At 39.0% G+C, this 24633-nt stretch overlaps 1 protein-coding gene across 2 annotated transcripts; it reads left to right on the top strand.

Moving 5' to 3' along the window:
• Positions 1-1329: 1329 nt before the first annotated feature.
• On the top strand, positions 1330-24633 carry ppm1f.L (protein phosphatase, Mg2+/Mn2+ dependent 1F L homeolog). 2 transcript variants are annotated; one of them, XR_005962052.1, is made up of 8 exons: positions 1330-1726; positions 15165-15298; positions 17642-17841; positions 18635-18823; positions 21757-21900; positions 22393-22486; positions 22884-23333; positions 23642-24633. XR_005962052.1 is itself a non-coding variant. In XM_018262066.2 (7 exons), the coding sequence occupies exons 1-7, from the start codon at positions 1569-1571 to the stop codon at positions 23249-23251; spliced, it is 1287 nt and encodes a 428-aa protein (XP_018117555.1). In that variant the 5' UTR covers positions 1330-1568; the 3' UTR covers positions 23252-23483. The 2 variants fall into 2 exon arrangements, 1 of the variants encoding a protein (XP_018117555.1); XM_018262066.2 differs by lacking the exon at positions 23642-24633 and having other exon boundaries at positions 22884-23483.

The raw sequence follows: 24633 nt of genomic DNA on the forward strand, positions 1-24633 counted from the left end.
TCAAACATCTGTCAGGATTGCGGGCAGAATGCTGCGCCTCACCTTAATGCAGGTTGGTTTTTGTTTGAAAATGTTCCATTCTCCATGTGCCCTAGACTTCCAGCCCTGGCTTCTGACATGAATACAACAAACCTATGTAAATGGACCGTTCAGTTTTTAAAATGGAAATTCGGCTCTTCTGGTGCAATTGCCCTCTCTGCACTAGCGATGCAGCCGCCCCATGACCCACTACAACACAAATGAGCAAAGCAGGGTGCACTGTCATGGTGCTATCGGCACCCAGAGAGGCACAGGACCACATCATGCCTTATTGCAGAAGTGATGTATGTGTGACTTCACATGCACACCGTATGATATAATTTCTGGTGATGTGTTGAGAAGTGCTCTCCTACCCCCTCAGCTTAGCCGCCGAATTTGTCCACAAGTCCCAAGATTTTTATAAAAAAAAGAAATTGTTATAAGTAGAGGCCCTCTGCTGTTGTTGAATATTTGTTAAGGCCCTGGAATTCAGAATTTTTCACTATGGAACAGGGACACCAGATGTTACACTTGTACAGGCCACATTGTAAAAAGTATGGCTCTGGCACTGATGAACGCTTGGTCGTCATGTTTTGCAGGAGTGGAATCATTGATGGTATTCTTCATGGTCAACTGTGGCTGAGTTAATACTTTAAATAGTTCAGTGTTTTCTGCACTTATGCCTGTCTAGATCCATTTTTGCAATGAGGTAGCTGGGAAGTTGTTTTTACCCTTGGAATAAAGATGTACATTTTTACATCTGGGGGCAGATTTATCAAGGGTTGAACAGGGTCCGACATTCGAAGTTGGAGGATTTTATTCTTCGTACGATCGTACTTCGAATCGTACGATTTTCCTTCGAAACCCAAAAACTTCTAAATATGCTCTGGCAGGTTCCCATAGGCTAACCTAGCACTTTGGCAGGTTTAAGTTGGCGAAGTATTGAAGTCGAAGTTTTTTTTACTTCGATTATCGAATGGTCGAACGATTTTTACTTCCAATCGAAGTGATAGTAAATTCGAAGTCGTAGTATCCTATTCGATGGTCGAAGTATCCAAAAAACTGCTTTGAATTTTTTTACTTCGAAAATCCCCTCGAATTCACATCGACCCTTGATAAATCTGCCCCCTGGGGTGTTGCAGGAGTGCCTGCCTTTCTACACAATTTAGCTGGTGGGGGGGGGGATGATTTGAGTGTGTAAGGTGAGAGGTCACACCCTGTCATTGAATAAACAAGCTCTTTTACATTTCAGCTTTGCCTCTGACTGACTTTTGTACACACAACACTGCGTCTCCTCCGCAGCTAAAAACCCAATAATACGCCTACGCCGCTTGCAGCAACTGGAACGCTCTCTGCCATCACAATTTTACACTTAAACCTTCCCCATCCATTTCTATAAGAAAAGTAGCAGCTTCCCAGCGCCTAAATAATCCAAATTTGTGACATCACGTCTTCCCGCCCGGAGTTTGGTCACGTGGATGTGACATCGAGACTTCCTGAAAGCGTCTGAGTTAGGGAGTGTGCGTTGAGTGCTCCCGCTAAGCCTGGGCATGGAGCAGGAAGACGGGGCTCTCCGGGAGAGCTTGCTTGCCCTCCAACGCGACCTCTCCGGCCAGGGCGAACAATTGCGACCTCAAAGCCGCTGTGTGAGCCAAGCGGAGGCTGAAGGAGAACTCACCGAGGTGTTGCTGAAGTTTTTAAAAAACAGGTGAGCACGACACATGCTGACACTGACAGGGACACCAGCAGCCTGTTCCCCCGTTTCCTACATTGTTTATTTGTGTATCTGTCTCCCCAAAGCTTGAGTTGGGCGAGGGAATGGCTTTTTGCCAAATATTGAGTAAACAAATGAGTGTGATCATTGTGTGGGCTGTTGTCACACTGCCTGACCCCTCACATTCTACTTGCAATGCTGTCATGCCCATGGGTTCTTGCTTATAATTTATGCCAGTGTCAATAAACACATTTTTTTTATATAATGGAGGTCCTACAGCTCTTAGAAGTGTTGGTCACCTTGAATTAACTTTTAGTATGATGTAGAAAGTGATACTCCGAGACCATTTGCAGTTGTTTTTCATTTTTAGTTATGATTTGTGGGTTTCGTGATATTTAGCTTTTTATTCAGCAGCTCTTCTGTTTGCAGTGTCAACAATCGGGTTGCTAGGGCCCCGTTTACCCTAGCGACCATGCATTGGTATGAATAAGAGAGTGGAATATGAATAGGAGACGGCCTGAATAGAAATATGAGTACATGCAAAGTAGCAATAACTACATTTGTAGCCTTATAGAACATTTGTTTTTTAGATGGGGTCAGTGACCCCCATTTGAAAGCTGGAAACAGGCAGAAGTGAGGGAGTTAGAATGCACGGGCACCTTCTACTCCAGGTAAAGAAGGTCATGTACCTTTTACTGGTGAATGATTGGTTTCTAAGCACAGCCCTTGTGTACCAATCTTTATAATGTTATCCCCTTGCAGTACATTCACTCCTACAACTAGGTCTGTGCTGGCCAGTGTAACAGTTACTGATTAAATGTAAACTCGCTGCTCCTAGTTTCTCATTACATGTAAACTGAGCTCTCTAAACCTCCACAGGCTGAGCCACCGTGCTCCAAATAGTACAAAGTTACAAGGGAGAGCAGGCAATCACACCAGCTAATCTTTTGGGATACCCCCATTTTCAAAATTTTATTGCTGGTGCAAGAAGTGCTGGCTTGTATTCTTCTCACTTGTAATATCCATCAAGAATGAAGTGCGATTAGTCTGATAACTCTAAGGTCTACCATTGAAGAACATTTTCGTGAAAGACGGGTAGAAAAGCTTATATACTAGTACTCTACAATTTATCAGGGTCGTTTGAAAAAGTAAGCAATATCTGCCTATTTATGTCATACATGACCAACTTCTTAGCTTAGTGGTCTGTACCTGGCACCAGAAAAATTGAATTTCCTGTTGAAAACAAATTATTCTTATCTTTAGAGATCCGTGGATCCAGAAGGAAACCTTCGTAGAGGATGTGTGCTGAGTTAGACAGTTGTCAGGTTCTCCGGTGGGCCCTTGGTGCTCCTCTATTGCCACTTTAAGGGCCTGTTTCATTCATGATTGCAAGGGGTGTAAAATACTGTTGACGAATTACTGCATTGGACCATGGTTAAGATATGTGGTTGAGGCACCCCATGTAATCCAATCACTGTCCCAAGGGCTGAATCATCATATCATTGAAATTGGCTTCAGAGGGGCAAAGCTAATTTTGTTTGGCGTTATGATCACACAAGGCAATTTTCATGTTTTGTCAACTTAAGTCTGTCTGGACACCCAGAAATACTAGAGCAGGGATATCCAACCTGCGGCCCGCTTGAACTTCTGCCAATCCAGGAAACGTCATGTTGCAATGTCACGCACAGAGAGCGTATGTACGTGGTCGCTAATTCTGTGCATGTGTGCTGTAAATTTTACATGGGGTGTGCGGTGTGTGGCTTCCTAGAGCAGGAAAAGCAGTTAACAAGTGAGTGTTTGATTACTTACAAAGACAGGTAAGCATTCTTTAGCGGCATCACCCGATATGCTGGGCATATATGCAGAGCTTACATTTGTGAGCAACTTTTTTCAAGAATTAACACACTGAGAGTAAAATTAGAACCAAATTATCTGGTGAGCACCTTGAGAATTCACTGATCATTGCAACTTCTTTCATTCAGCCAGATATTGATACATTAGTTTCACAATGTCAAAAATCCCACTAGGTTTATGATACCCTCTTTTCTTTTACTTTTACAATAAAATAAATCAAAAGTTAGTGTTTGTGTTTGTGTGTATTTCAAGTGTGGCCCCAAAACTTTTTTTTTCTTCCAGTGTGGCCTAGGGAAGCCAAAAGGTTGGACACCCCTGCACTAGAAGTATTCTAAAATAAGATTCAGATTTCTTATGAAACAAGGCAGTGCACCCTGTAACAGAGTTTAACTCATTGGCCCTTTTTGTTTGTTAGTCCTAGCAATACATGGCAAAATATGTCCACTTTATGTAAACTTTATATTTAAACTTAAGTAAAGCATATAAGTGTTCTGTGTAATCTAGCAGAGAAAGCCTAATTTATCTTTAATAGCTACTGGTTGTTCTGTTGTTATATCTTCCATCAAGTGAAAAAGTACCGATACTGTCCAAGTTGTTATGTACAAATTATATAATCCTTACTTGGTTATAAGAAGCACTAACTAAGCATTTACTTTGAAGCCTTACAAATCCTCTGGCAATCCAACAGTATGTAAGTTGTAAGTATTCTTTTCCCATAGCAAGTGGGCTATTTAAGATTCTATTTACTTGAACAAATATTGGGTAACTGCAGGGTACCATGGAATGAATAAAGTGGTTGTGCAGCAACTCCAGCCAGGATGCGTTTCCAGATTGTTCTTGTATTTGCAGGGAGTAACTGGAAGATTTGTTTCCTTTTGTGTTTGGTATTTTGCTCTGGTAGTGTGCCCTCTGTACTTGTATTTCTAATTGTCCTCCAAGGTTTGTTCAGTTCGACAAGAGGTGCAGCAGGTGTCCATGGGAACAGGTATGCATGGATTTCATCTGTGTCACCTCTATAGCACTTTTCATTATTGACTAGATTGGGATTCTTTTCCAAAACATATAAAGACTGAATACAACGCATGGAAAATATGTAAGAAATACTGTACCCCCTGCTGTGACCAGTAGGATTATTGATGCCACCAAGGAGGCATTATAACATGTATTCTCTCCTTTTACAGAGTTCTAAATGTTAATTTTTTCTATTCAAAATGTGCACTGTTCTGACTTTGCATCAGAACTATCAAGAGTTCAATGTTATGAGCAAAGCTTATTCTTTGGGATGTTGCTTCTGCATCCCCCTTTGTTACAGAGACAAAATTTGGATACTGTGTAGTATTGCGTCATATAAATATGACATTCCTTGCTGTTTATTATGGACCACTGTGATCTTCTTCAGGCACCATAGATCAGCACTGGTTCTTGAGTGCCATACTGTCAATGAAATCGCACTCCAGTAAATAATTGGCTATGCCGACATACTGCCCCTCATTAATACAGTGCTGCCAAATGTCAGCAGTGCTGCATTTGTTGGTGGAAGCCCAAGCAAATATAATTGCATTATACACCTCCTAAAACACAGTGAAAGTTACGTTTTGGGCAGCTTTAAAGGAATAGTTCAGTATACAAATAAAAACATAAATAGATAGGCTGTGCAAAATAAAAAAATGTTGCTAATATAGTTAGTTAGCCAAAAATGTAATGTATAATGGCTGGAGTGACTGGATGTCTAATTTAACAGAACATAACCCAACTTCCTGCTTTTCAGCTCTCTAACTCTGAGTTAGTCAGAGACTTTAAGGGGGACACATGGGACATAACTGTTTAGTGAGCTTGCAATTAATCCTCAGCATGCAGCTCAGATTTTAAAAGCAAACAGTTATGAACCACATGACCCCCCTCAAGTCACTGACTACTGACCGGTTTCGTACCTCACGGTACTTCCTCAGAGTACTACTCTGAGGAAGTACCGTGAGGTACGAAACCGGTCAGTAGTAATGACAATGTGCACTGTGTCAAAGCTGACATGCAATTAATATAACAATAAATAAAGAAGCTTTTATTATTTCACGAAAAATGAGCCATGGAAATCCATTTTTGAAATATATTAGAAACATCTTTTATTTTGCACATACTATCTATTTACTATGTTTTTATTTTTAACATGAACAATTGAAGGAAATTATCCCCAAAAGCCTTACTAGCACCGCTAAGCAAATGTGTCTGTTGTCTTGGGCTAAACAGGAGAACTTCCCATTGCAAGATGTGGTTAAAGGGGAAGGAAACCTAGTCGGCGCAAACCCCCCCCCCTCCCATTTGTTGCCCACCCTCCCAACTCCCCCCTGGCCTACCCGTCCCGCTGGGCAAATGCCCCTAACTTGTTACTTACCCTTCTGCGCAGGTCCAGTCCAGGGAGTTCACCGACGACATCTTCCACGCAATCTTCTTCCTGCTTTGAACGGCGCATGTGCAGTAGGATCATTTCGCCGGTACGATCTACTGCGCATGCGCGTGACTTTTGGCGCATGCGCAGTAGATCCGTACCGTACGCCGTTCACAGCAGGAAGAAGATCGCGTGGAAGAAGATGTCGTCGGTGAACTCCCTGGACTGGACCTGCGCAGAAGGGTAAGTAACAAGTTAGGGGCATTTGCCCAGCGGGACGGGTAGGCCAGGGGGGAGGAGGGAGGGTGGGCAACAAACGGGAGGGGGGGTGGGGGGTTTTGCGCCAACTAGGTTTCCTTCCCCTTTAATGCTCATCCGTAGGTGGGGCATCCACTGATTTGGTTGACCTGACAGGGCACTGCATAATATCTTTATCTGAGAGCAGAGATATGATTGTCTACCCAAATATATTTGTGGTTGTGGGACATGAGTGATAGGACACAACCACTGCTCATTTGTAACAGATTTAGGGACTAGGAAGTTTAAATATATGTGTGCCATGGGCTAAATATTATCATTACCTTTAAACATGTTAAAAAAAAAAAGTGCCATCACAGGCAATGTGCAGGGTTGGGCTGGGCCGATGAGACACCGGGAAAAACCCTGTAGACCATCCATTCCCCCTGCCCTCAATTGGGGGTGCAAGAGGTAAGCAGTATGCAGCGGAGATGAGGATGGATCTTGGAGACTGTAGTGAAGGGCCCCCGAGCAGCAGCCCCAGTGGCCCTCAGACACCCCTGTGTGACATTGGCAATGTGATAAAGGTAATTTGAAAAAGTAGAATAGTATGTCCCCTATAATAATAGTAATTCTTTATCAAATTCTACTGAATTAAAGTTAACGAATAGCATCAGTTTAAGGCCAAAACATGTCTTCAGAGCAACAGTGGCAGTTTAGACCAAGCTAAAAACTGAATAAGGTGCAATTTTTGCTCAAAATTATAAAGAAAAAAGTACCCCGTAGGTAACCACCTAATCAGTATCCAGCATACGTTAAATCTTTTAGGATTTAAATAAATTAATTAAATAAGTAAGTTAAAAAAAGGTGAAAAAAGTGCCCAATCAATTAATGAATTAATTGATCAACTACTTGATTTTGGAATAATTCATAAATACTATAAAGTGCCAATTAGTGCATAATACCCATTAAGTAGTTTAATTAATTATCATTCTCAAAATAAATAACAATTCATGGTTGAAATCAACCAAAAAAAGCTAAAAGGATAAAAATGACAAAGTTCATCAAAGGAGTGCAATTAACTGGGAAAAGATGCTTGAATTAAGTGAAGATTATTAAAAACACATAGGAAGGTATATTAAATTAATCAATTGCTAGTATTTATATAAGGAGTGCTGGAAATTAAATTAATTGAAAGGATCCCATTAGATTAAAAAATGACTACAATTGGGTAGAAATAATACCAATGCTACGGTCAGCAGAAAAGAGAGAGGATATAATGAGATATAAGAAGGTGGAGTTGTCCCAAAACTAACTGCCTGTTGTTTTCTAAGTCTGGGACACCACAAAGAGGAAGGCAGGACAGGGTAACTGAGACTGTGGCCTTGGTAAATTAACTTGCCCTGATCTTAAAGAGACTAAGTTAACCCTAATAAGCCACAAATCACCGGCCCCTTAGAATGGAAGGAAGATTGTTTAAGATAAAAGAAAGAACCGTAGCAATAAGGATTAGATCCAACCCCAGTAAAAGCACCAAGATTCAATAATTAAAATACAGGATTTGAGCGACTCGCCAACGCGTTTCGCTTGATAGCTTTCTCAAGGCAAAATAATTGATCCGTTTGGAGACGCTGTAGAAATAGGTTCCGGGTTCGTTGTCAGAATGCGTCATTACGTTTTTATCACGTGATCTTAGAATTCTTCTGATTCGTAGTTGCAGCTAAAACGGTCCAGCGTATCATCAGAACGCTTGACGTCGGGAGGTGCAGACCCATGCGCAAGACGCACACCCCCCGCAAACCCATCTCATTTGCCAGCACAATCATGACACTAAACGCATCATTAGGATTTCATTACCGATAGTGCCCTTTCCTTACCATATATGGGAACAAAATATATTGTTGTGCATGATCAAAGGAAATGTTTATTAAAGGTGCTGCAACTTACTTATCATGATTTATATGGCCAAATGAGTTCATTATTATGAATTATTAAACCCTAATGCTATGAATTAAGATAAAATTAATTTAATTTGCCCATGAATTATTTTAAAAAAAATTAATTTATTAATTAAATTATTAAAAGAGAAAACTGATGGGTTATGTATATATATCTAAAATTACCATTCAATAGCAAAAGGAGAGGAATCTATAACATGATTAGTATGATTACTTAGGCCATAAAAAATCACAGAATAAATACTGACTTATTACTACATCAATTCAAGGTGCAATTTTTGTTATAACATTTGCCATAAAAATTCTCTTGGTGTGCCAAACTTGCTTCTTTTGCTCTGCCTGTTTCTTGCCCTTGGGTGCTGATATTGAGCTGGGTCTTAAAGGTATTTTTGAGAATTCCTTTCCATTGTACACCACCAAACATGTTTAATGTTTATAGATACTTTCTTCTCCTAAAAATGTGTATATTTCCTGACACACAATGATGAGATGCGGCTCCATTTAAACTGAGGAAGAAAAAGATCTCAAGTTCTGCTTGAGCGACTCTACCATTGTTAAGAAATGGTAATCAAATCAGAAGAAACGATAATTCAGTATGATCCTGACACACAAGAAAGATAGAAGGGGGCAGCTGCCTGTAGTGACCTGCCTAGAAATGCTGGAGCCTGCCCATCCCTTGTGTAATCTTCATGCTTGACATTCCAACCCTCGTAAAATACTCCCTTGTTGCAGATATTCGCTGCTTTGGGCAGTTGCATCAGACCTTGAATCTCTTTGCCAGGCAGTGGAGGGTGGCAGTGGCTTAGTGTGGCATCAGTTATATCTAATTTAAAACATTCAGGATAACCTGATGTTAGTATAATTTGTTTATTTCCTGTAGCGGAAAACTTGCACAGCTGTAAGATGATTTTTTTGAATGAGGTTAGCCACTGGAGGACACTGGTTTATTACATTTTGTGAATTTATTTGCTTCTTTCCTTGTATGAATACACAGAATTACTAACTACTGATAATATTGACCCATGCATCAGGACTGTGGAGTTGGTACATAAATCCTACCCAACTCCGACGCCTCTGTTTTTAAAGGAACAGTAAGACGGAAAACTAAAATTGTATCAAAGTAATTAAACTATAATGTACTGTTGCTCTGCACTTGTAAAACTGGAGTGTTTGCTTCAGAAAGACAACTATAGTTTATATACCGTAATCAAGCTGCTGTGTAGCCATGGGGGCAGCCATTCAAATTGGAAAAAGAGAGAAAAGGCCCAGATTGCATAGCACATAACAGATAAAATAATATTGTATTGGGCAGGGTACTATGTAACCTGTGTTATTAGGGGGGTTATTTATTAAGGTTCAAGTTGTTTGTTCCCAAAAAATTAGTTTTTTGAGGGTAGTTTCACTAAAAAAAACATGAATTTTTTGGGATAAAAAACCCCATAAATTTTTTGAGATTTATTATGCCCCGAAGCTGCTAAAAGCCCGAATCCAAAAATTCTACAGATAAAACTTGTCGAGGTCATGTAGAAGTCAATGGCAGAGGTCCCTTTAACCATTTGAAGATGTTTTTGCCTTCATGATTTTTGGGTTTTTTTACCGTGGTTTGCACTTGAAAACTCGATAAATTCGAGGTATTAAATGTTTTTTATCTTATAATCTTGAGGTATTCTATTTTTTTCCCAGATTGCATTCAATAGAGTTTTTTTTACATTCTACTTTTTTCATAAATAAGCAAACATTCGAGTTGTGAAATTATTCGAGGTAAAAAAAAAAAAACTCACAAACTTTGATAAATAACCTCTAGGTACATTTTTGGCTACTTCAACTTCAGATACCCCAAATTGCTTCCATCTTCACAGCTCTGCCTTGCAGGTGTGAATGTGACCGGGACCTTGGGCTGTAACTGCCACTAGGGCAGGGACTAATATAAATGGTGATCGACCAGTGTAAATAATTATACACTCAGTGTGTACAGTAACCTATACAGGTATGGGACCTGTTATCCAGAATGCTCGGGACCTGCGGTTTTCCGGATAACGGATCTTTCAGTAATTTGGGTCTTCATGCCTTAAGTCTACTAGAAATTAATTTAAACATTAAATATCCCAATAAGCTGGTTCTGCTTTCAATAAGGATTAATTTTATCTTAGTTGGGATCAAGTACAAGCTACTGTTTTATTATTACAGAGAAAAAATAAATCATTTTTAAAAATTTGGATAAAATGGAGCTTTCTGGATATCGGGTTTCCGGATAAGGGATCCTATACCTGGACTTATTTTTTTCATGAACCGTTATTTTACAGAAATGACATTTTACTTATGAAAACAGTTTCCCATTGTTCTCAAGGAACTAACAAACACAAAGAATATTTCTGAACTCTGTCTCTGCTTTTTGTGGCCACGTTCCCTCCCACCAGTAGTTAGATACAGGCTTCCTGTGTAAAAGGACTAAAGCTGCTTCCTGTCTTCTGCTATTTCCTAAACGACTTCCTCTCTCCAGTGATATTCATTCCAGATTAGACATTAAAAAAAAAAAAAAAAAAATAGCCGCACACCACAGAAAGATGATATTCTATATACAGTGGTGTGAAAAACTATTTGCCCCCTTCCTGATTTCTTATTCTTTTGCATGTTTGTCACACAAAATGTTTCTGATCATCAAACACATTTAACTATTAATCAAAGATTAGTCAAAGATAACACAAGTAAACACAAAATGCAGTTTTTAATGAGGGTTTTTATTATTTAGGGAGAAAAGAAATCCAAACCTGTGTGAAAAAGTAATTGCCCCCTGAACCTAATAACTGGTTGGGCCACCCTTAGCAGCAATAACTGCAATCAAGCGTTTGCGATAACTTGCAACAAGTCTTTTACAGCGCTCTGGAGGAATTTTGGCCCACTCATCTTTGCAGAATTGTTGTAATTCAGCTTTATTTGAGGGTTTTCTAGAATGAACCGCCTTTTTAAGGTCATGCCACAACATCTCAATAGGATTCAGGTCAGGACTTTGACTAGGCCACTCCAAAGTCTTCATTTTGTTTTTCTTCAGACATTCAGAGGTGGATTTGCTGGTGTGTTTTGGGTCATTGTCCTGCTGCAGCACCCAAGATCGCTTCAGCTTGAGTTGACGAACAGATGGCCGGACATTCTCCTTCAGGATTTTTTGGTAGACAGTAGAATTCATGGTTCCATCTATCACAGCAAGTCTTCCAGGTCCTGAAGCAGCAAAACAACCCCAGACCATCACACTACCACCACAATATTTTACTGTTGGTATGATGTTCTTTTTCTGAAATGCTGTGTTACTTTTACGCCAGATGTAACGGGACGCGCACCTTCCAAAAAGTTCAACTTTTGTCTCGTCGGTCCACAAGGTATTTTCCCAAAATCATTGAGATGTTTTTTAGCAAAATTGAGACGAGCCTTAATGTTCTTTTTGCTTAAAAGTGGTTTGCGCCTTGGAAATGTGCCATGCAGGCCGTTTTTGCCCAGTCTCTTTCTTATGGTGGAGTCGTGAACACTGACCTTAATTGAGGCAAGTGAGGCCTGCAGTTCTTTAGATGTTGTCCTGGGGTCTTTTGTGGCCTCTCGGATGAGTTGTCTCTGCGCTCTTGGGTTAATTTTGGTCGGCCGGCCACTCCTGGGAAGGTTCACCACTGTTCCATGTTTTTGCCATTTGTGGATAATGGCTCTCACTGTGGTTCGCTGGAGTCCCAAAGCTTTAGAAATGGCTTTATAACCTTTGAAATTGAACTCAGGTGTGATAAACCACAGTTAAGTTATTTTTTAACAAGGGGGGCAATCACTTTTTCACACAGGCCCATGTAGATTTGGAGTTTTTTTTCTCCCTTAATAACGTAAACCTTCATTTAAAAACTGCATTTTGTGTTCAATTATGTTATCTTTGACTAATAGTTAACGGTTTTTGATGAGCATAAACATTTAAGTGTGACAAACATGAAAAAGAATAAGAAATCAGGAAGGGGGCAAATAGTTTTTCACACCACTGTATAAGTATCGAGGAATTGCTGCTTGTTTTTTTTCTAGTAAGAAAGATAAGATATGTAGAGATATGATTTCAACACTTCAGTCGCAGAAGAGGTGAGAGGCAAGTTGTGACTAGTTGATGGATCCAGAGCATCTGTTTCAAGGTTGCATTCCTCAACAAGAAGCAGAGGCATACCCTGAACAGGCCTGGGCTGCTGAATATTTACACGCAGTATTCTAGTTTAGGTATGCCTGCCAAGTAAATGGCAGTGAAATTATATAGACTGGTTTCTTTTTCCACAGAGGAGCACTGGCCCGTTAAGGCAGCCAATCATGGACTGGATTGAGACCTTTCAGGCTTAGAGGCATTTTATTTTCAAGACAAATCGGCTTTTTAGACTGATTTATTTCAATCCTGGAGAATGGAGCTTAAAGGGATCATGTCATCGGAAAACATGTTTTTTTCATAACGCACCAGTTAATAGAGCTAGCAGACTTCTGCACTGAAAATCCATTTCTCAAAAGAGCAAACAGATTTTTTTATATTCAATTTTGAAATCTGGCATGGGGCTAGAGATTTTGTCAATTTCCCAGCTGTCCCTGTCATGTGACTTGAGCCTGCACTTTAGGAGAGAAATGCTTTCTGGCAGGCTGCTGTTTTTCCTTCTCAATGTAACTGAATGTGTCTCAGTGAGACATGGGTTTTTACTATTGTTATCTTGTGTTAGGGAGCTGTTATCTGGTTACCTTCCCATTGTTCTTTTGTTTGGCTGCTAGGGGGGAAAAGAGGGAGGGGGGTGATATCACTCCAACTTGCAGTACAACAGTAAAGAGTGATTGAAGTTTATCAGAGCACAAGTCACATGACTTGGGGCAGCTGGGAAATTGACAATATGTCTAGCCCCATGTCAGATTTCAAAATAGAATATAAAAAAATCTGTTTGCTCTTTTGAGAAATGGATTTCAGTGCAGAATTAACTGATTCGTTTTGAATTTTTTTTTCCCATGACAGTATCCCTTTAAATCAATGAGTGTTTTTCTGAGTACACAGAGGATTGCAACATATCATGACATCGAAGAGAAAAAACATAGACCAAGAGGCAGCCTTAGTTCTTGCAATGCCTCCATTCTGGCCAAGGGTCCCATGGTATGCTCTGCCTCACCAACTAGCAATGGGACTGTCTACAATGCTTTCAAATTTGCCGAACTGTCTCTAACAGGGAGCTATACTTTTCAAAGTTATCACCATTTACTGGCATGGAAACTGAAAGTCTGGTGTAAGCGGGTATCCAAGGAGATGGTTGAACCTGCTGCTTAAAGGGGTTGTTCACCATTAAATTAACTTGTAGTATGATGTTGTAGAGTGAGCCTAAGACAATTTGCAATTGTTTTTCATTTTTATTTGTGGTTTGTTATTTAGCTTTTTATTCAACAGCCTTCCAGTTTGCAATTTTAGCAATTGGGTTGCTAGGATCCAAATTACACTAGCAGCCATGCATTGGTTTGAATAAGAGACTGGAATTGGAATAGGAGAGGACCTGCATAGAAAGATGAGTAATATAAAGTAGCAAAAACAATACATTTGTAGCCTTACAGAGCATTTGTTTTAGATGGAATTAGTGACCACCATTTGAAAGCTGGAAAGAGAAGAAAAAGGAAAATAATTCAAAAAATAAATAATGGAAGATTACTTAAAATATTGCTTAGAATTAACCAATCTGTAACATAATGAAAGTTAACTGAAAGATGAACCATCCCTTTAAAGGAATTGTACAGTATAAAAATGATACTGGGTAAATAAATAGGCTGTGTAAAAGAAAGAATGTTTTCATTATAGTTAAGCTGGCCATAGATGTAAAGATTTTTAAAAGATCTTTGTACGATTTGTCCATCAACTAAAAAGACCATTTCAGGCAATATTGCTAGGAAAGCTGCCTGCTTGACCCTGCTAACATCGATAGATTTCACTGTGACCCGTGAAAATTTTTTAACCTGGCAGATCAATTTTCTGACAGATGTAGGATGAAAAATCTTAAAATGTATGATCGTTCGATTCCCACTAACCTCACAATAATTTGACAGATTGGTTGGATTGCACTATAATCGGTCGTTCACCAAAGAAAAATCTTTGCGTCTAGGGGAACTTTAGTTAGCCAATGTCATTTATAAATACTGAATGGATGTCTTAACATAATAGGCAGAACACTATTTCCTGCTTTGCATTTCTCTACCAGTCAGTACCATTCACTGACTTTAAAGGAGAAGGAAACCATGTAGAAAAAAACCCGTACCCCTCCTCCCCCCAGGCTAACTGCCCCCCGGGAAAATGCCCCATACTTTAAACTTGCCCCTTGTCACAGATTCTGGCAGCGGACTTCACGGCATCCATCTTCCGGGTCCTCTGTAAGCTGACTGGGAGAGCATTTATTAGGGGTAACTGTTTGTCTCATCTGACAAAGTTCATGAATGGCATGCAATCTAATCTATCTGGATTCAAATGTTGTTGGTTGAGGACTGTGTCTGTCCATTAATGCAGCTCTGCCCCAATTGGTTTTGATTAGCCCTTATTATGATCTCATCCTTGACCTGTGGGCCAAACTATTGGATGTGTATTTCCAAATCAGATGAAGATGTGCTCATTTAGTGACCTCACCAAATGTGTGATTCTTATAATATATGGTCAGCTTTATTTTTTCTTTAAATGGGAAAAAATACCACATTTATTGACGTAAGCTAATTCAGTTGGATTTAATTAAAAAATGGGCATAAACACTAGATTGGAAGCCCGTTTGGGCAGGGCCCTCTTCAACTCTTGTACTGATTATTGGTTTCTTTGTATATAAATCTGTATGTTCGGTTATTACCCATTTATCGTACAGCACTACTGAATATGTTGGCAATTTATAAATACATGCTAATAATAATATCTGAACTGCCTAAAATAAATACATAATATTACATTGCACAACTGTTAAACCGGATGTATTATAAATATTGAATGTTTTGTCGGCAGGATTACTCGTTTACATATTGCTGCTTTCCTGACCCAATCTGTTGTCCATCAAACACTGCAAGGAGACCTGTCTTCATTTGCAAAGACGAAAGAGACACAAGAATCAACAGAGGAAAATGGAGGAAATGAGGAGCGTGAGTATCATAAAACTGGGGTCCCATACTGAAAGAAAGCCATGTAAAGAGGCATGCAAATTACATGTTGGACTAACCTACTGAGCCTTAGTAAGCAACCAGCTTCTCATTCTAGTGACAGGCACATGACTTTGTTGAGATCTGTTGTTCCTGTTTAGGCAGGGACAGTTCCTATTTGCAGACTTGGAAGGGGACAGGATAAGACAAGTGAGCTTAGTTTAGTGTAGAGGAGTATCCCAATTTTACAGTCTGCAGTTTGTGGATGTCCAGGTATGGGGTCCATTATCTGGAAACCCGTTATCCAGAAAGTTTCGAATTACAGAAAGGCTGTCTCCTTATAATCAAATAATCCAAAATTTGAAAGTTATTTCCTTTTTCCTCTGTAATAATAAAACAGTACCTTGTACTTGATCCAAACTAAGATATAATTTAATCCTTATTGGAAGCAAAACCACCCTATTGGGTTTATTTAATGTTTACATGATTTTCTAGTAGACTCCAAATTACGGAAAGATCCATTATCCAGAATACCCCAGGTCCAAATTATACACAAACTGTGAATTTATGTCTGCTGGAGGGCAACAGCATTCTAAACACCCTTAGGGCAGAGGCACATGGTCAGATTCAGGGAGATTAGTCGCCCGGCGACAAATCTCCTCTTCTTCGGAGCGACTAATCTCCCCAAACTGCCTTCCCGCCGGCTAGAATGTAAATCGCCGGCGACATGGCACTCAAAGCTCTTGTTTTCTGAATTCGCCCCAAAGTTTCCTCGTCAGGCAACTTCGGAAAACAAAGGGCTCCGAGTGCCATCTCCCCGAATCTGACTGCGTTTCTCTGCCCTTACTCTTCATCTTTTTATTTCTACTGGTTTTTGCCTTTTTGCACTTGCATGGAAAACAATTTATGAAATAATACCTCATGAGCTATATTATTTGCTCAAAAAAATATACGTTTCCCATTTATCTGTAAATTTTCAGCTGTATTCACTGCCATGTTACTTGATTTCTCATCTGCACTGGTTCCTTTGATGCAGTATTTGTGCAGGCTTTAGGGAGTCTCCCCTTGTTGCGCAATAAGAAATGAGCCAATCGTGTGCAACACTAGCGCCCTCTTGTGTTGGAAAGCAACATACCAGCTGCTGAAAAAGTGGAAAGTATAATTCAGCGACCCTTCCAAATAATAGTGGCAGTTGCTGCAAGTGGTGTTTATTTCAAAGTTATTCAAAGCACGAACATTTTTCAATATCCTTCATAAACAATTATATGAACAATATATACATGTAGGCTAAGGTAAATAGTTTTTTTTTTTTTATAATTATATGGTTTTCTAATATTATTTAACCTACTAATTTAAAATGTTTGCAATAAGTATAGCTAGGGTGCATACCGGAAATCTGGTGCTGTTGTGGTCTGTCTTCAGTCTATCTTTTCTGTCTCCTTTTGAATAATGTGGGAAGGCAGGCCCGGACTGGCAATCTGTGGTTCTGGCAAATGCCAGAGGGGCTGCTATAAGGTCCCATAGAAAGTCACCATTTAGTGGGCTGGTGGGGGCTGTTTGGGCCCCTATTTGGGTTGATTGGGCCTCTGTGTACTTGAAATGCCAGGGCCTATTTTAATTTTCAGTCCGGACCTGTGGGAAGGGGGTTTCTAGGTGCTTCCCGCACCTCATAAAGATTTCACTGCCGAACATAGGCAACAATATATTCATCCGGATCACCTTAAGTTTCTGTGCTCCGAAACAGAGCAGGTTTTCTAAATGACTCCTAAGACGTCACCGCTGGACTTCATATCTTAATTCTGGTCTTGCATGACCAATTAGCTTCTTCATATGACAATGTAATGTACAGCAAGCATTTAAACTCTGCAAATTCAGGTGTGTGTGAATTTTATTGTAAGCTTTGAAAATCAAATGTTTGTATAACAAAGCACAAGAAGTTTATACATGCCAGCATTTTGGTTTAAAAGGGAAATTTGTTAAGTATGTCTGTTTAACTGCAAAATGATTTGAGTGCTTTACATAACCATTTTTGTTACTCTCCCTTGAAAGGAAAATCAAACCTGCAAAAAATGTAATCTGTAGGTAACAATTTAAATAGATGTGTGCAACACTTATTTGTTACGTAGTCCCCATTAATGTGTTAAACTGGTCACCTCCTAAGTAAGATTAAGTCTGCTCTGCCTGTAGTATGCAGCTTCACAAAATAATTAAAACCTTTAAGGTAAGTAGGACAGCCATCAGTTTGTTACATGGACCCTCTTTATCTTTGCAGAGTGCATGTGAAATTGGAGCTGTATGGTACCTGTTTATTACATATGTACAGACTGTAAGCTTCTCTCCCTTTAGTTCTGTGCTCAGAGGCCTTGTTACATTACTGCCTTCAATGTCTGCAAGACGTCATCAGCAAGTGGCTTGAGCAGCTGCCCCCCTTTCCACCACCTCCGCGTGACATCTGTGTTTCTGTCCATGCCATCCGAAACACCCGCAGGAAAATGGAGGATCGACATGTCATTCTGCAAGATTTCAACACCCTCTTTGGCATAAAGGTATTCTATGAGCTCAGAAATATTGGTCCTTGGCAGCTGCATAATTTGAATTGCAGTAACTCATTTGTTATGGAACTGCTCTAGCCTGATGAATGTATTAGGAGTGCTGTACCCTTTTGATGGTTTATAGAATAAATTCCTACTCCATTCTCCAGCACTGATTTTACTCTGTGTTGGGGTCGTATTCTTTCTGAGCAGAAATCACTGCATTTGTAATGCATTATATTTAAAATCATTATAAAAATTGTGTAACTATAAATTAATAAAAATTTCAAAGGGTATGTTAAAAAATGGGATGTCTAATGGAAAATAAAAGACAACCTTTTTACTGGACTTGATGTGAATACAGGTATATGATCTGTTATGCAGAAAGTGCCGAATTGCTGAATGGTCATCTCCCTTAGACTCCATTTTTTCCAAATAATCCACATTTTTTTTAAACTGATTTCCTTTTTCTCTATAATAATAAAACAGTAGCTTGTACTTGATCCCAACTAAGATATAATTAACCCTTATTGGAAGTTAAACCAGCTTATTGGGTTTATTTAATGTTTGCATGATTTTCTAATAGACATAAAGTATGAAGATCCAAATTACGGAGAGATTCTGGATACCAGGTCCCGTACCTGTACTGTTACTGCAGTTAGATGTCCATGTGTGTTTCTGCTGACTAACTAATATTCTGTAAAAAAAAAAAAAAAACATGTTTTTCATTTTGGGTATTGTATACTAGACACGTTGGTCAGGCACCTTAACTGCAGAATAATGATTAAATAACATATTTCTTTCTTAGGACAGTATTCCAAGATCATACTTTGCTGTGTTTGATGGGCATGGGGGAGTGGATGCAGCCAATTATGCTTCCACGTACGTACATGTGAATGTTGCACGTCATGAGGGACTCAAACAGGATCCAGCACAATCGCTCAGGGAGTCTTTCCAAAAGACAGATGCCATGTTCCTGAAGAAAGCAAAAAGAGAGGTGAGGGGTGGATTTGGTAGTTGACTTGTTCTGTACAGCTTATAAAAAACTGCCCTGGCATGCTTTATAATTGTCTTCTTGATATCTTTATAGCAATAATAATCTCACACATCTAATGTTTATAATAAGCTGTATATTTAGGATTCATATGTTTCCATGCAGAAGCCTGAAAAATTGGCTTAGCCACCTTCACTGGGAGGGACCACCTGGCGTGGGTGACTTTGTTAGGGCAAATTCTAGTACATAGAAAGAGGCACATTCGACGTCCATAGTATAATTTCGAAGGTTACCTGCACAGATGTGGTGAAAGACCCTATCACCTTCCTATTAGGCAAACCTATTGAGGAGATTTCTAGTTCATCGCAGGTTCTGGTTAACCATATATTAACAGTGGCTCGTATTACGTTAGCGGCTAAATGGAAATCGGTTGAATCCCCATCTGTTCAGGAGGTTCATAGAAGACTTATTTCGAATATGGCTTTTGAAAACATGATTGCTTATACTCAGAACAGGACACATAAGTTTCTAGCTATTTGGGCTCCTTACGAGATGTTAGCGAAACCACAAAATCCTTAACTATTTTTGCGCTCTCCTGGGTGGCAAATGTTGAGCTGTAAGTTGTATAGATTCCTGATTTTTCGTTAACTCACGATGTTCGCTTCAGACGTGGACTTTGCTTTGGTATCTGAGTTACTAAGCAATGTGCAGTCCAATTTTTTATTAATTGCTATGGAGAATATTTCTTGTAAGGTAGAACTTTATTTTTTGTTTTTATTTTTTCTTTTTCTTTTTCTTTTGTTTTCTGTTTTCTATGTTACTGTTTTAGCATGTATGAGAATGTCCAGAACGATCTTAGCTTGTAATACAGACTTGCGGCAATGTTTAATGCTCATGTGCTATTTGGCACCCACTTTTGTAATGTGTACATGCGATATTGCAAGCTTGGACTGCTTTATTTCTCTTTTCTTTTCTGGATAATTTTATTCTTAATAAAAATTTTAAGTTACAAAAAAAAAGAAAGAGGCACATTTATCAAAGCTCAAATGTCAAATTTGTGCGAGGTTTTTTTAAACTCTGATGAACTTCGACCAATCAAAATGTATTAAAAAATCTATTTTTCTTTTTATTATGATCGGCCCGAAAACTGAAATCGAATTTGATTTGTATTGTAAAAACTCGATTTTCAGGAAGGCAGCAAACAACTCCAAATTGATCCCAGGACATCTCCCATTGACGTAAACAGCAATTCGGCAGGTTTTAGGCAGCGAATAGTTGAATTTAAGTTCTTAAAGGGCCTGAGTATGATAAATCTCGAAAATTTAATTTAAATTTTTTAAATAAAAACTTAAATCCAATGTAAATAATTCCCTAGTCAAATTTGACAGTTTTGACCATAAAAAACTCTAAAATTAGAATTTCAAATTTTCAATTCGACCCTTGATAAATCTGCCCCTAAGTGTTCCAATTTGCTTACTATGTACGTGCATGTAAATTAAGCTTGGGGTTGATGTACAGTCATATAAAAAAGCTTGGGAATCCCTCTCATCCTGCATAATAATTTACTTCACTTTCAACGAAAAAGATAACCGTGATATGTCTTTCATTTCCCAGGAACATCTGAGAACTGGGGTGTTTTCTTAATAAAGATTTTTAGTGAAGCAGTATTCAGTTGTATGACATTAAATCAAATGTGAAAAACTGGCTGTGCAAAAATGTGGGCACCCTTCTAATTTTGCTAATTTGAATGCATGTAACTGCTCAATACTGATTACTGGCAACACCAAATTGGTTGGATTAGCTCGTTAAGCCTTGAACTTCATAGGCAGGTGTCTCCAATCATGAGAAAAGGTATTTATGTTGGCCAATTGGTCAAAAACTTTGCCATCCAGAAACCAGACACTCATCAAATACTATACAAAGGCATCTAGAGGCTGTTACATTTGCAAAACGAGGCTCAAATAAGTATTGATGTAATATCTCTGTTGGGTGCCCAAATTTATGAACCTAATTTTGTTATGATGCATATTGCATATTTTCTGTTAATCCAATAAACTTTGTCACTGCTGAAATACTACTGTTTCCATAAGGCATGTTATATATTAAAGGGAAGATGCTACTTTGAAAGCTCAGCCAATGGTAAACAAAACTCCAAATAATTAAGAGGGGTTCCCAAACTCTTTCATATGACTGTACACCACTTCTACGTGACACACATACGCATATATAGCAAACAGGAAGAAGAGGCACAATTTTTGGGGGCAAAATGTTGTTTCCTCAACTGGGGTGTGGGCTATATTAACTTGTGCCTATGGTGGGGGACAGTATTTTATTGCTTAGTGCCATTTAATAAAGCTATGTAGATGAAAGGTTGGTTGAATGGGAAAAAGCAAACCAATGGTACTGTATAAATCAGTAAGAGGTGCAGAATTGCATGTAGCAAACAGGTCAAAACTAATTTTGAGTTGTTATTGGCAACTGCACTTGTGCAACTTAGTACCTACATTAGCGCTAGTGATTGGGGCTTGACCTGAAACCATGGGTTGACTGTCAGTTAGGTGGGTTTGGGTTGAAATTTGGCCAGCCAAAACTTAAGGTTTCACTTTAAAAACACAAAGAATATTTGTAATACTATCAATCCTGATATTTGAGATGCTTTTATTGCTTCATATAATAATGCATGCTGCTCATCTTAAGCATTAGCAAATAAGTCTTGCCCCATCTATCCAAGTAACAAGTTGACAGCAGTTGTATAGAACCATACACTAGATTTTTTTTTTTCAAAATAAGTACACAATTGCATGGGTCTTTCTTTTGTGTTTTAGGACTTTGAACTTGGTTATTGAGGAGAATGGCGTTTATTTTATTTTGTTTCAAGACTGGAGTCCCTGGTTAGAGATTTTTATGATTAATATTTACTCCTGTCCCGTTTTTAGAGGTTGCGGAGTGGCACAACAGGGGTGTGTACCCTTCTGGAGGGAGATCACTTACATGTGGCCTGGCTAGGGGATTCTCAAGCCCTCCTTGTACGGCAGGGTAGTCACGTGACACTGATGGATCCCCACAAACCAGAGAGAAAGGTAAGCTATTACCTTTCTGTCCCACAGGTTACATATAGTAGAACCCTGATAATTACAATTTCCAGGGGCTATGTCAAAACATCATAAATTCTGGGAAACCATAAAAACCTGGGAAAGAAAAAAGCAGCTGACGTGAATAGGAACATGACAAAACCATATCAAACCGAAAATCTGAGGACATAAAATCGGGGTTCTACTGTACTAATGTGTCTTAACCTAGTTAGACACAGGGCCATCAATTCTCTGTGTGTTCAGGGTATAGTGATGCCCAGAGATAAACCCTACTATGTGCTCCATCTGTTGCAGAACTACAGCTCTTGATATTTTTACTTGGAGAAATTATTGTAGCTCAACAGCTAGAATGCTGCAGGTTCTCTATCCCTGTTTTCTTACATTTTATTAGAATTTCCCTCTCAGACCTCTCTTGCTTGTATTCTGTAATTTGCCTGCCTCCTGGGAGTGCTATGTCATGTAGCTCTTGTACATTTACAGGATGAACGTGAGAGAATTGAATCTCTGGGTGGCTGTGTGGCTTTTATGGGATGCTGGAGGGTAAATGGTACACTTGCTGTATCCAGGGCTATTGGTGAGTTGCCAGCTGCTAGAAGTATTGCATGAAAATAATTGTCTCTTACACAGTAAGTGAGCTTTGTGAACTGTTGTAATTTATGCTTCATATCTCTTAAATTTTCCTCTTTTCTTCTCTATTTTCTTCTACTATTTAGTTGCAAGGCTCTGATCAGTTAGAAAACAATTTATTAAAAAAGTCTGTATCCATAAACAATGCTGACAATCCCAACTTTTTTTTATTGCTAGTATGTTCCTTTACTGGGATCTATAACTTTTTTAAAAAAAAGTTCTTTAAGTCCAATTTCTACTGTACCTGCATTATTGATTTATTATACGATAACAGAGCAGCCTATAGATTTTAGGAACATTTTTTTTTCCTAAACTGTCTTTCTCCTTGTGCTGTCTTTCTCTAGGTGACATTGACCAGAAACCATTTGTGTCTGGTGAGGGAGACGTTACTTCTCAAATACTCAGTGGCACAGAGGACTTTTTGGTGTTGGCTTGTGATGGATTTTATGACACTGTGTCACCACCAGAGGTCCCTGGCTTGGTTTTGGATTATCTGCAGGAGAGTGGGGGAAATTGGCAACATGTTGCAGAAAGGCTGGTGACTGTAGCCAAAGAAGGTGGTTCCAGTGACAACATTACTGTCCTGGTAGTATTTTTACAGCACCCACAGAAATTACTGGAGGATATTCAGGCACAAGGCAGTGTGGAAGAACAAGCTCTGTTCGATTTTGGTGGGGAGGCAGTGGAGGTTGCATCAGATAATGCAGGGTGATTACTTTGTCCAACATTTACTGTATAATTCTTCAAAAACTGATGTGCAGAGGTGGCAAGTTTCAGGAAACCATGAAAGGGAAATTTACAATTGTAAACGAGGCAGTCGAGGAAATTTTCAGTAAATCTTGACCCTTATCATTTTTGCTTCCGTCCAATGAAGCATATATTCAAAAAATAGCGTTATGGTAAATGAAAGGGTTTCACGCAGAAGATAGCTGCAAAATATTTCAGTGCTTTATTTGTGTCACGACATGTTTCGAGCTGAGCTCTTTTTCACTTGAAAAAGAGCTCAGCTCGAAACATGTCGTGACACAAATAAAGCACTGAAATATTTTGCAGCTATCTTCTGCGTGAAACCCTTTCATTTACCATAACGCTATTTAGGGAAATTTACAAGTCACTTAGGAAAGCATGACAAAGTTTATGGAAAGTGACAGGCTTGATAATGAAACTAAAATTCTGAATTGAATGACCAAAAATAGAGAGGAAACCATTTGAGAAAATGATATGGTTTTTACAAAAGGGCAACTTGCCAGTTCCTGCTATACTGATTCCTACATTATTTTTAACCTCTATTTTTTCACGTGGTCATTTCACTGGGGGAAGACAGGTCTTAATTAGCAAAGCATGGCAGAATAAGAAGCCAGATTATTTATTTAAATTTTATTAACCCAGCTGGAACCAATCTCTTCATAAATCACCAGAAGACATTGTCTTTCACTTCCATTGGGTGCATTCTGGAAGACAGAACCCTGCTAATCATTTTAAGAGCATTGCTTACTTGTTACATAGCTATAAGACTCTTCTGGATTCTTAATCTACCTATTTTATTTGGCAGTAGTAGGAGGCTACCTCCTATCTTAGTGTCATGACCTGGTTTTTATTCTATTTCTACAGCCATGCAGAGGTTGCTCTCCCAAAACAGACCCAGTCCAATTATTTATAATCTGACGTGATTTTTTTTTTATTCAAGTTTCTCCCACCACCACAGTATTAAGACAGCCCCTTCATCATCACTTGTAATAAGCTTTGGGTCCCCTGCCTCATCAGACTGTCTGGGCAGTGATTATGTGCTCTAATTGCTGTTGCACAATTTTATTTTACAGACAGAATGTTTTTGCCTCGTTTTTCTATGGGAAATGTTCAGTGTTACAGTTTTATAATTATGAACAGTTATTTAATTTTTTAAATTGAACTCAGGTGGTTTGAATTTGAATTTATCAGTGGAATTTCTGGGAGCTGGCGTGGTGTCAAAAATAACCGATTTATAAAGCTATATAATGTGTTCAGTATTGTTGTTTGTAAACTAAAGACATTTTGTATGTTGTATAATCTGTATTTCCCCACAGGCGGAGTTTCAATAAATTTCTGCATACCCAG

Source organism: Xenopus laevis, chromosome 1L (assembly GCF_017654675.1).
Source record: "Xenopus laevis strain J_2021 chromosome 1L, Xenopus_laevis_v10.1, whole genome shotgun sequence".
Classification (NCBI taxonomy): domain Eukaryota; kingdom Metazoa; phylum Chordata; class Amphibia; order Anura; family Pipidae; genus Xenopus; species Xenopus laevis.